Consider the following 12,389-nt stretch of genomic DNA (forward strand, 5'->3'; position numbering starts at 1 on the left):
GCTAGTCATAAAATATTGTTTCAAGCAGGACTTTTCATCCAAAATCTCCAATACAGTTCAATATATATGAAAGTTTTGCCTCAGCTGAGATTTTACAACTGGACCTTGTGTCCTGGCTCTGAAACTGTAGCCTCTCTGTATGGAAATATGGAGTCCAGTGAACAGCTGGATTTCAGACATCCTGCATGACAGGCAACCAGGAGACCCAGCACAGGTCATCCAGCTGACCCATTTGGATCAGTTATGCAGATGATATTATTCAAAGAAAAATGCAACAGGCAAAGCTTCAGAACTGCAGTACTTTCCCCACCTCTATCAAACTAAACATATCTCGATCTACTTTGAGGAGCAGATAAAATTTGGTCTGAATGCAGTATGGTTCCATGAAAGCTATCTCCTGTACAATACTCAGACATCCAAGATTACCTGCTGAGCAACAACTCTGTGCTATTAAAATTATTTGAAGCTTTAAAAGGAAGCCAGGACCTTCAAATGTGAAGTACTGTGTGAATACACAGAAGCAGACTGTATTCCAAAGGACCTTTAACCAAGTTAGAAAATGCAAAATAGAGAAGGAAAAAGAAGTGTTAATACTTCGTGTCCAGAGTCACATAAACGATTCAGCAAAAAGCCCAGGAACAAGATCAGAGGGTACTAAGACCCAGGCAAACACCTCATATTTGAGACTGCACTATCATATGTTTAAGTGAACATTTGAAATGTGCAGTAGTGTGAGAAAACCCTTAGTCAGATAAGTTTAGCTATTGGAAGATGATGTATTCATGTCAATTAGATTTTCAAGTACTGAGAGACTCTTGCAAGTATGAAAAACATATTCTTGACTTGCCTGCACCCAGCTAACATTTCATGTAGACTCCTTCAGCTGAAAATGACCGTCTCAGTCTAAATAGATTTTAATAGTGATTAGGTAAATAATTAGGTTAAATATGATTAAGCGATAACCTTGTGCTGTTGACTGCTGGGATTTAAGCATTTGGAGCCATTGCAAATGGCATCTGTCAATTTCAGCAATAGAGACTGCCTGGTAACAGACACTTGGCTAAACAATGAACCAAACCTAAACTTACATTATCTTTTCAAACAACAACAAAAAAACAACATGGAGACTTATGGGCTGTTCCACTGATGAAAGGAATTGAGGAATTTTTATTCTGAATAAAAATAAACCAGTTTTCTTTGCTTATACCATCAGGGAGGTCTGGTTTATGTAAGTAGAAGGTCGGGCTTTTTTAATTTGCATTTCTCAAGCAAGAGAAAACAGATACACTATTGTCAGTGAAGTAATTTTTCTACAATCTGATGAATTTTATTCCCAAACAGACTGCAGAGTTAGGGAGTTATTCTAGAATCATGTATTTTACTCCTTTACTCTGGTCAGATTGTCAGTACAGACAACTTTTCACAGTGCCACCAAGAAAAGTGGATCTGGGCCAGTAGGATTCATACGGAAAACTTTCAACTACTTCTGAAAATTACAACTTGAGAACTGACATTTTAAGAAACTGTATCCAACACTCTTGTTCTTTCACATTAAGGATCCTGCATTAAGGCATATTGCTTCAAGTATCCAAACTCCCTGCTGCTATGACCATAGATCCTGTTCTTCACTTCCTTCCTAATCAATTGCGTAACGCTGCTGTGAGCATCTAAACAGCTGATGTCTGCCACCCCAGCAGCATCTGCATTTTAGCAGTGAACAAAGTGATACACCCTATGTGTTTATATACACGTATACACATATATGACATACATTTCCTTTCTGTCTGTCAAGGATGTTAAATTAGTTTGTAGCCTCGATTCTCTGCTCCAAATTCAAAGGGCACAGCTGACAGTTGCAGAGCTGGCAGGAGCTCCCCAACCCTGGGACACTGGTAGGAGCAGCAGTTGCCCCATTCCTGGTGAGGGCCAGCAGCTGTAATGCCCACCAGTGAACAAAATGAGAAACTCATCTTACCTGGTTTGGTCTCCCTTGCAACTTAAGCAAGTATATATGCCTCTCCCACTACCACAGTACACATACCAGGATGGGCTCAGATGGGGACATACTGCAACCTAGTCAAGCAAGGCTGATGTGAACTGGCAAAGGGGAACGGACTCCATGGGAGTCATGCAGATTTAAAGCAGCTGAAGTTCTGCTGAGAGATGTTTTTAAGTGACTGACATTAACATATTTTTAATGATCTTGTAGGAATCTGCAAACCTCAAATCTGCAGCTATACGTGGTTTTGTTATATATTAGAGGTCTTCGATTAATTAGATGCCACTCTACTGAGTTTAGTGGAGCTACACCCTGTTCATCCATTTTTCCATTTAACTTTTGCAGTCCAGAACAGCATCTTGAACACATTATTTACATTAGCAGCAACTCCATGTTATGACTCTTTTATGGTGGCATGCAAGTGTCTCAGCTGGTCTACACCCTGTAGATCTACTCTCTCAAGTTCTGAGAAGCTTTGCCTGTTGCAATATCAGAGTGAATAGCAAAAAGCGTATTACTAAAATTGAAAATATTTGAAGACTTAAAAGTGAGGTTTTAACATAATTGAGGTATTTTTCAAAACTGCAATACTTACTCCTAATTTTCTTTTGCCATTTCATCTCATTGTACAGATCTTCTGTCTGTTGGAAAAAGTCATTGACTTTGCTCCCTTGTTCATCTCTCTCTGTTGTATTGAATACCCGACTTTTGGATTCCCGAGTGAGAAATTCACAAATATTTGGGACAGGGAAGACAATTTGTTCCATTGTTCTATCATGACGAACAATCTATAAATAAAATGTACATATATTTTTTCTCAGGATCAGTGACTTTTTAACCATTTTGTCACAGCTCTTTTTGCTCACAGCTTCCTTATAATTTATAAATGAATGCATAAATTATTTGGACATTACCAAAAAGTCAGTCAATGAATCCTAAAACATAAAGCAAAACTGCATTTCTATTTTCTATTATTTTTTATTTTCAAAAATCTGCTTGAAAATACAGTGACAAATCATATATCTCAACTGAAACCTACGCTCAAACCTCCCCCAAACATAAAAAGTATTCCAGTTTAGAATGCTTCAGTTTTGCAGTAGATTGAAATGAAACTCTTCTACTAAACAGTGCAGAAGTTCAGAGGCTTTCTGATGGATTATGGAACTCTTCTTTTACCTTGAATTTATTTCTGTGACGACAGAAGTTGTGAAGGTGAAGATGCAAAAAAAGCAACTTGTTACTCAGAGAGAACCCATAGCTCGTCAGTTTTTCTTTGCTTACTTGGCAAGAAACAAGGTCTTGCATTATTTGTGTTTCAGAGTCTACTGAGCTAGCAGTGAGCGACTTAGATTTTACTCCATTTCACTACACCGTCATCCAAATTGCTTTCCTTTTCTGTTCATGGAGTCTGCATTACTAGTCAATGGAAAAATGGGTAGAAACCTCATTTTTACTTCTAGACCCATGTTTCAGTAGAGGCAGTATTACGGAAAAGAAAAAAAAAAAAGGAGACTACGTGACTTTCAAATCAAACAAATGAGATATCCCAACATCAGGGAGCTATATCTGAAATGTCTAAGAGGTCAAAGAGTGCTTTCATCTAAAGAACAATCCATTTGATTTAGGTGCAATGCTACAATGCTAGGCTGAGTTTCAGCTTTCCAATCACAGTCTTGCATAGCAGGGCCTTCCTTTCTCTCTTATAATTCATATTTATTAGATGAACGTACTAAAAATCAAACTCATCCTAAGCCATTTTTAAGCATAAAATATTCAAGCATATGTGCATTGAAAATGAAGGATAATTATTCGTCTGCCCAAGGGCAAGTGCATCATGTAAAACTGAACAGGCTACTTTGAAGTATCCTAGGTAAGCAATTATTTCTCAGGCCAGTGGTTGTGCTCTGGGATTGTGTGGCAAGTGAAAGACCCTGACAGCACATCTTCAGTTTGATCTGGGACTCAAATGAATAGGTAGGCTTCATATGGTGCTCTACAGTTAAAAAGTATGCCAGATAGCAGAGGCTCACAGAATAGAGCCTTTGGCAGAAAAATAGGCTTTGTCAGTTACAGTGGTCATGATGTTTGAAGAGATCTTAGGAATCACTCTTGTAAGAATCCATTTGTCAGACAGAAGCAGATCACAGCGCTTCTTTTGATGCCCACATCTGCAGCCTACCCAGACAACTTAGTCACCCGATACTTGCTAAGAAATAACTTAAGAGCCTCCAAAACATTAAAATATGTTAAAAGGTGCACTTGACTGCCCTCTGAACAACCACCACAGCCACAGAGCCAGCCATGTTGCTATGTACTGTGTCACCATCCCTGGAGGTGTTCAAGAAATGTGTAGATGTGACACTTAAGAACATGGTTTAGTGGGCAATATTGGTAGTAAGTGGATGGTTGGACTAGATGATCTTAGAGATCTTTTCCAGCTTTGGTGATTCTATGATTCTATGATGTGAGCAGCAAAAAGATTGGTGGCTAGCACAGATAAGGATGTCAACAGTAGCCTACCTCATTAGCAGCTACAGACTCAAGGTGCTTGCATCAGACAGAGCCAGGCTCTTTTAAACAAAAGCCATACTGAATGTTTATATCGCTTCAAAACCTCTTTGTACTGCAGCCAAACTTTTAATTTGATTGGTTAGCATCACTGGCTTAGAACTCATTATTTATTTGAGTGATGTATCATACAAGATTACTCTTGACTTCATGACACAGGTACTATCTATAGTCATTATTCCCCTAACAAAACATGTTCGAGAACACAAAAAAAAGCTTTTGTAAAATGAGCTTGGAGTTACTTTCAATATATAATGTACCTATATAAAATAGGTACATTCCTTTTTCTCCCGTAGCCAAAAGAATAGCAGTTAACTTTCTTCTTCTCATAAATAATCTATACATTTGATTGAGCTTTGCTTTTCAGAAGTCTAAAGAGAGTTGAACATGCCCTGTACAATATGCAAACTTGTTTCATACTCAATCTTCTAGACAGCAATTCCTTACCTCTATCTGTGCTGTATGATTGGCGTAGTAGCTCAAGGCTTCATCTCCTTCATCTGGATCTGACCCTGGCTTCAGCATCTGTTGCAATGTTTTATTGTGACGAGCCAACTAGAAAAAGAATAAAAATCTGATTTATGTCCTGCTGCTATGTTTTCAGCTTTATCATCTCCACTTAACTAACACAAATCCTCCTCCCCCCATTCCCATATACTTATATGCTCAACCCAGTGGGGCTCTATCCACAGATAACAACAAAAAATGTAATCACTTGAGAACAATAGAAATAATATAGATTTTAAAACTTAGCAGCAAGTCTCCGGCTGAGATTTATGGGTGGCAGCTTTGCCAGCAGCTTAGATGTATTTTGGAGTGTGTCTGACAAATAAAAAAAAACTAGATTGAATATTTCTTTTGACTTAAGTTTAGACATAAAATTTGCATACTTCAAAATAGGTAATTACACATACAATTAATTTTTTTCTGTTATTTCACGTGGCTAAGCTATTCTTCACTATGTTCTGGCATGGCATTACAGGGCTGCCATGATAACACAGGTAACTGTTTCAGAGGCAACTGGACTTCACTAGCAGGCAGATATATTCTTAGTGTACAATTTATATACTTAGTACACATACACACATAAATATGCAACTCCTCATAAAAACTTTTACAGAACTGATACATATATGATTCATAAAATATATCCAATCTTGCAAATATTTATAATACTCAAAATTGCACAAAATTCAATACTGACAGTATCAGCAAATGCATTCATGACGTCTCTTAGGTCAGTGAGAAACACAGACTTAATCAGGAGGCATAAGGAAATGTACTAAACATGCAGTTTTCTCTACATAGGAGAGTGGATTTCACATAGAAACTCTGAGGTGTTTCACCAAGATTACAAATTTTCTCATTTTAAGGTGGAGGAAACAGACACGCAAATAAAAAGCTTACAGCCATGATCTAGGTCATAAGCATAACACAAACATTAGTACAACGGGCTAGACATAGACAGTGGAAATGAAAGGAACAGGAACAAGGGTTTAGACTGATGAGCACCACATGTGGCTAAGAATTGTAGTAAGTGAAATAAAGCAGTATGCTGAGGAATTAAAAAGTAATTACAAACCTACAAAAAAAGTGTCAGAGATCAAGCCTAAAAGTAACAGTGTAACTAAATAGATATAATAATTTAACCAAAATATGATCACATCCATTCCTAAGCCATTTGCAAGTCTCACCATCTTCTTTTTAACCAAGAATGGTGGGAGTGAGATACATACATAATTTATTCTATTTAATAAGACTGGTCAAAATACATTTTCTTCTGAATTTTGATACTAATTATTCATGGACAGAAATCTGCTTGAACCTTCCAGAAAAGCACTGAGCCAAAGTGGCAGAATATCAGTCTTTTAAAAAGGCTCACGAGCAGATACTTCAGGGACACATGTAAAAATCACAGGGAGGACAACCGTAGAGCAATGTTCTTTCCATCACCAATAGATGTCTGTTTTGAATATCTACATTTTGCTTTATCTAGTAAATATATAGATAGTCTCACTACCTATACTTTGTCTCACGCATCTTTCACTTATTATAAAGGCTAAAAGGAATTAGGCATATATCCTGAACTAGACTTTGCAATATGTCCACAAAAATTGTTTAGAAGGATAACCTGAATTAATTTTCCACAGATATCTTGCATTCCCCACACCAGCATCATGAAGAAACAAGATAAGCTTGTGAAAACAAGGTAATTATTGCTTAAAAACTGTCTTTAAATAGTGCTACTACTTTTGTTTTTCAGCTTTATTGAATGTCCCTCCGCTTCTGTACTGAAGAAAGGGCAAGCAAGAGCACCCATTCACATTCTCTGTATCATTCATCATTCTGAACACTAATGTCATGTTCTCTCTTACTTGTGCCTTCCTTAAATTAAAAAAAATCCCTATGTTTTACATCTTTTCTCAAACAGAAGACTCTCTGTTACTCAATTATTTTAATTGTCCATCTCCAAATGCCATTTACTTCGGCTGTAATTTCTGACATAAAAAAAAAAGAACAGACTAGACAATGTAGTCACACCGTGCTTGGAATGAAGAATTAGCACAAATAAAAGCATATATATTCCTTTATTTTATTTTTCATATCCTGCAATACAGAGGAATTTTGCTTGCACATTGATCCTCTTTCTCTAATGTGAACCATTTAGATTATGATAATCTAATAAGTGATAAATTAAGGATATATTGATAATTCTTCTCATATTAAAAAGACTACCAGTTTGGAGAAAGGGACATATACAGATTTATAAATTCACATTAATAGTACAAAACTCTTCATTTCTAAATATATTTGAATGTACAAAGAATTGGAAATATCACTTATAAGACATACAAAATCTTAAGATACCAATTCTTGATCTGCTTTTAACTGTCTATAACTCTTAATGTAGAAGCATGTCTTGAAAAATGTCAGTATCAAAAGTTCCCTTACCACATGTGCTAGAAGGGAAAATCATCTCAGCCCTCTTGTGATGTAGTGGGACTGACCAGTACAGCACCGACTTTACAGACTGCTGGTGATCTGAGATGAAGCTGATGCAGTGCATACTTCACTATCAGGTTTTAAATGAACAACAGCTATGTCTTTAAAACCACAGGACCATCCTGAGTCGATGTGTTCACAGTCTAGCATCATATATATCTGGGGGCTTCCTGACGCTAGCATTAGACAAAATGATCTGAAGAACAGGTCAGAAACTCCTGTTCTAGAGTTGCTGACCAAGCTGGAGAAGATTTTAGAAGTGAAATTTATCTACATCTGTCAACTGTAGTGCTAGACCACAAGTGCTCATAACATCATTTCTTTCTACTTCCCATCTCTTCGTATCCACTGACCTCCTGCAGTCTAGATTCTAGATTGCAATTCTAGATGCAAATCTAGACCTTGAGAGAGACCTTTCCCTTCAGGGCAAAGGGTAGTTCTCTGTTTTCTTCTTGCATTGCAGTTCTAATGTGTGATGGATTCTTCCAAGTTGCCACAAAATAAGTGCTGATAATATTTCTGTATTGCCAAATATACATCAACGAAAGAATGGTGTGAATAGCAATCTTTGAAAACTCAGACAAAAAGCAGAGGCCCACAGTAACACTTAAGAACTGTTTACTAAATGCTATGTTATTTGGCAACTACGGTGTTTCCTGAAGCGGTGATTTCATATCTTTCCTTCGTCGTGTAATGAACTCAAAGGCAGACATGGGCAAATAGGACAGTGCCAGCAGACTTCCTGACCAGTACGGAACTATTTCTGAGATCAAAGAAACAGCAATGAAAATAGCAATGTAGTGACAAACAGTAACATCAAACATGAACAGCTTATCCAAGCTGGCAGTACGCTCTAGGTGACAGTCTGTGACTGGCACATAAAAACTGTGTGAGATCTGACTGACATTTTTTCACATTTAACTCCTGTGATGTGGTTGTGTTGCTCCTGAAGTGCTGCACAAGTCTTACGGGGCAGCTGATGGACGAGACACTAGATGGGCATGGACTATAGTGACTGCAGGAAAAACCACAGCCCCATTCAGATTTGCAAGGCAAAGCTCAAAAACGTGCAGTGAGCATAACTGATACAAAACATAACCTTTGCTAGAGCCTGAATCTGCAGGGAGCCTGAAAAAAATCACCTCCGAGGAGGGAACTCTCTCAGTCATTCACTCATCTATCAACCATGCCAGTGATGATATTTTAAATGTCAACACTGTACTTTACTACTCACAAAGGCATTTAGGGAAGAGGAAGCAATAACATATAATGGAGCAGTGATTTCCAAAGAGGGGAAGTGTAAGGCAATATCTATATCAATAAAGATCATTTGGCTTTCCAGTCAGTTCCCAGGGAAGGATTGTTCTTCATCTTGAAAGACCTTTGCTTCAAAAATTTGGAAAATACCATAATAAACATCAGAACAAAATGCAAAAGATTTAGAGCAGATCAAGAACAACTGCTGTCATTAATAAAGAAAAACTAGAGAGGAATGACAGAATTACAAGTAATAATTAGTCTGAACTCCTCATTTAAAACAATTATAAAATCACATCAGATGGTCACTTGGGATTACACACATGATCAGCAGCATGGAAAAAGACAGCAGACATTTTTTGCCATCAACAATATATGCATTTCTTGCAAGCATTTTACTTTACAGATTTCCTGAAACATAAATGCAGTTATTTTAATGTTCTCTATGAAAAAGTGATTTAAAGCCGTGAACTCTCATGCCATCAGACTCTCAATATTTCATTGATTTGGCTACTAGATTGGTGTGCCAAAATATGTAGGTATATATACATGTGTCTGTAGAAAAAATTCTGGGAAAAGACAAAGTAACTTTCCATTTTTCATTATCTCTGTAAAACACAGACCCCTTCTGTATTTTTATGCGGACAAGTCAGTCCCTGGTTCTAACTCAAATGTTGTAGCATAGTCTGCACTGAAGGTTGACCTAGCACGCTGCTGAGAGAGTTGCCAAAATCCCTGCCAGTTTCACCAGGCTTTGCATTGGGCCCCCAAAAGGACAGGAGTATTCTAAATATGAGCTAGAAACAGCAAGCTGAAATCCGTGAGATCCATTTATATCAATTTCACTCTCTAGCACTTTGAGACTACCAAATCTGTGGAATAAAGATGATATTTATGACTAGAACAGCACAAAAAGGTCTAAATGGGTGAAGCTTAGTGCCTTGTAAACAGGTATTATTTTCGTGGAAGAATCAGTTTACTGGTAAAGTGTGAAATGTGTTACATTCGCTCTCTAGAAAAGGTCAAAGTATTACTATAAGCTCTGGATAACTGCCTGAGAAATACAAACTAAGACATAAATAGTTTCTGTGCCATGAAGCACTTTATATTTAAAGCAGTTCTCTTCAGAAGTATTACAAAAATCTGAAGACTAGAGAAGAAAAATTCACCTCTGTATACATTACGCTTGCCACTATTTCTCTTGAATTTCTCCTCGCACCCGTGAAGGCAGCAGCACAACTTACTCCTGGCACACAGGCAGGCCTGGAAGGGCAAGGCAGCAGCTGGAGCAAGTGCTGACTTCTGGGGTTCACAGCAGCGAGGGAACTGGTCAGGCTTGCACGCTGCAGCACTGCACAATGCCCTCTCTTCCCTCACCCCAAGTTCCAACTTCAGCTTGCTAGCTGGGCCAGTCGGCCTTGCCTGGCATGCCAGTGCACAGAGAGGTAGCTGGACAGTCCTGGAAGTTCATAACCTGTAGATCTTGGGGAAAGTGAGGCAAGAGCTGTTTGCAAAGACCTGACATGCAGTGAGTGAGATCAGATAGATTTCTTGTAAATTATCTTCATACCTATTCAGTAATGAGAGATACCGTAGCATAATTCACAAACCTAAAAGCCACTGCTCTTTCACCAGGGAGAAAATAGACAGAATCTAACTTGTAGCAAGAATATTGTATCTATTCAGACTGGCTTCACCTTGCTGTGCACTAACTTGTGCTCATTTACAGCTGCAGTCCCTTCCTCTTTTCCCCAAGTCCCTTGGCTCCCAAAGCCGGGCAGTGTGAGATCTGGCCGCCAGACCTCCTCAGCGGGGGAAACACCAGCCATTCCACCAAACACTTCATTTTCTACTTAGAGAGAAAGGTTAAAAATCTGCCTGAGGACTGACAAGAAAACTTCGAAGGACTGAGAAACAACACAAAGAGAGAGTCAAGGGAGTAGCAAACAGAATGGGTGAAACCCACGACTGGACAGGAGACAGAAAATGAGATACTTTTCCTCTGAGTGTCAGGGCCTTACCGTACTCCAGCTCCCCGCCCAGGGCAAAGAAAACACTCATATTCCAGTGGTAAACAAGGAGAGAGAGAGAGAAAGCAAAGAAAAAGGAAAGTCATTTTAACTATAGCTGAGCAGAAATTTTTATTTCAGCTGGCTGTACTAACAGTGGTAACAACTTCTCAACTCCCCATGTTCCAATCAAAATTGAATGGTGCTTTCTGCAATACATAGGGCAACTTCCTTTCCAGAAGTCATTACAGTTTTATAGAGCGGCACCTTTGCACTCTACCACAAAGCAATCTGTTAACAAACATTAGGAACAGCAGGGATGGAGCAACGGGAGACTCTCAAATCAAGTATTCATTGATTTCATTTAGAAGATTATACTGTACAGAGCAACCAAAAGGGTTTCAAGTTAATCTTCTCCTGATGGCTTGCGGTACACGAATATGGCCCTGGGTGGTCCAGACTCTGGATTCTGTTGCTGGGTCTTCCACAGCCTTGTGTAACTTTTCTAAGGCACCACCTCTCCTTACTGGCCTCCATGTGGCATGCACTAAAATTTGTGGATACTAGTGAACTACCTCACAGACTAAGGAGAAATAAAACACCTTGACATTATCGCATAAGAGAAACCATCACAGTTAAGTGATCTCTATCATTATTATGTTTGCAGCCCCCACAGTAATTTTATTGCTATTTCTGATGTGGTTTTGCTATTCTTTTATCCTTGATGAAAGCAAACAGAAGACAAAATGACTTGCAAAAATTTCAACGAGCTTTACTTCCATTTGTCTTCTTTACAATTTCTTTCAAAGGCAAAGCTTACTCGCAAAAAAAAAAAAAAAAAGAGAGAGGGAGAGAAAGAAAGTACTACGCATGTGGGGGGAGTTCAGATCTGCTGACAAAATGTGTTGAAACAAAACAAAATTAATCTGAGGGAGAAGAGGGTATGCAAACCTCTTAAAAATACACATAGACTGTCATGGACAACAGTGTCAAAATTAGCCAAATTGGCTCAATGCATACATGGATTACATCTGTTTTTTGGTGCACACTGACTGTACTGAACATAAGATGTGGACAGAAGTGTATGATTCTGTGTTCCAACAGGATGAGAGAACTGTACCTGTAGATAGCCTCCTGCAAATACTGTAAGCAAAATTTTGAGGAGTACAGGAAGGAAGGACATATGGAGATAATGGAAGTGTCAGAAATGATTATCGGAAGATAACAAGACAGTTGAATGGAAAAGGAAGAAGAATAGAGCTTTACCTTATAATAAAAAGCAAAACTTCAGCTACATGCAAACTGTATGAAAGGCTGACAGCACTGCACACAAAATAAGACCTTATTAATACGCTCATCAGCATGGTACAAACTCAGTCTGACAAAGATCTAGAACAACAACAAAGCAGCAAGTATATGGATCCCAAATCCATACAGCAAGAGAACTGCTCACCTCTGAAAGACACAAACACTTTACACACATACAAAATAAATACATAAACTTGAGATAAGAGAGCTGTGAATGATATGGCCTTTGAGAAACTCTCAAACAT

At 38.3% G+C, this 12,389-nt stretch overlaps 1 protein-coding gene across 3 annotated transcripts in view; it reads right to left on the reverse strand.

Annotated features, from left to right (window-relative positions):
• ITPR2 (inositol 1,4,5-trisphosphate receptor type 2) overlaps positions 1-12,389 on the reverse strand; it is a 263,980-nt gene that overhangs the window by 44,838 nt on the left and 206,753 nt on the right. For all 3 annotated transcript variants that reach the window (XM_085231963.1, XM_085231974.1, XM_085231957.1), the window contains 2 exons: positions 5,015-5,122; positions 2,595-2,787 (listed from right to left, as the gene is read on the reverse strand). In XM_085231963.1, coding sequence (XP_085088089.1) covers positions 2,595-2,787; positions 5,015-5,122 — 301 coding nt within the window. The remainder of the gene's footprint in view (positions 1-2,594; positions 2,788-5,014; positions 5,123-12,389) is intronic.

The sequence above is a fragment of the Meleagris gallopavo genome, chromosome 1 (assembly GCF_905368555.1).
Source record: "Meleagris gallopavo chromosome 1, MGAL_WU_HG_1.1, whole genome shotgun sequence".
NCBI lineage: Eukaryota > Metazoa > Chordata > Aves > Galliformes > Phasianidae > Meleagris > Meleagris gallopavo.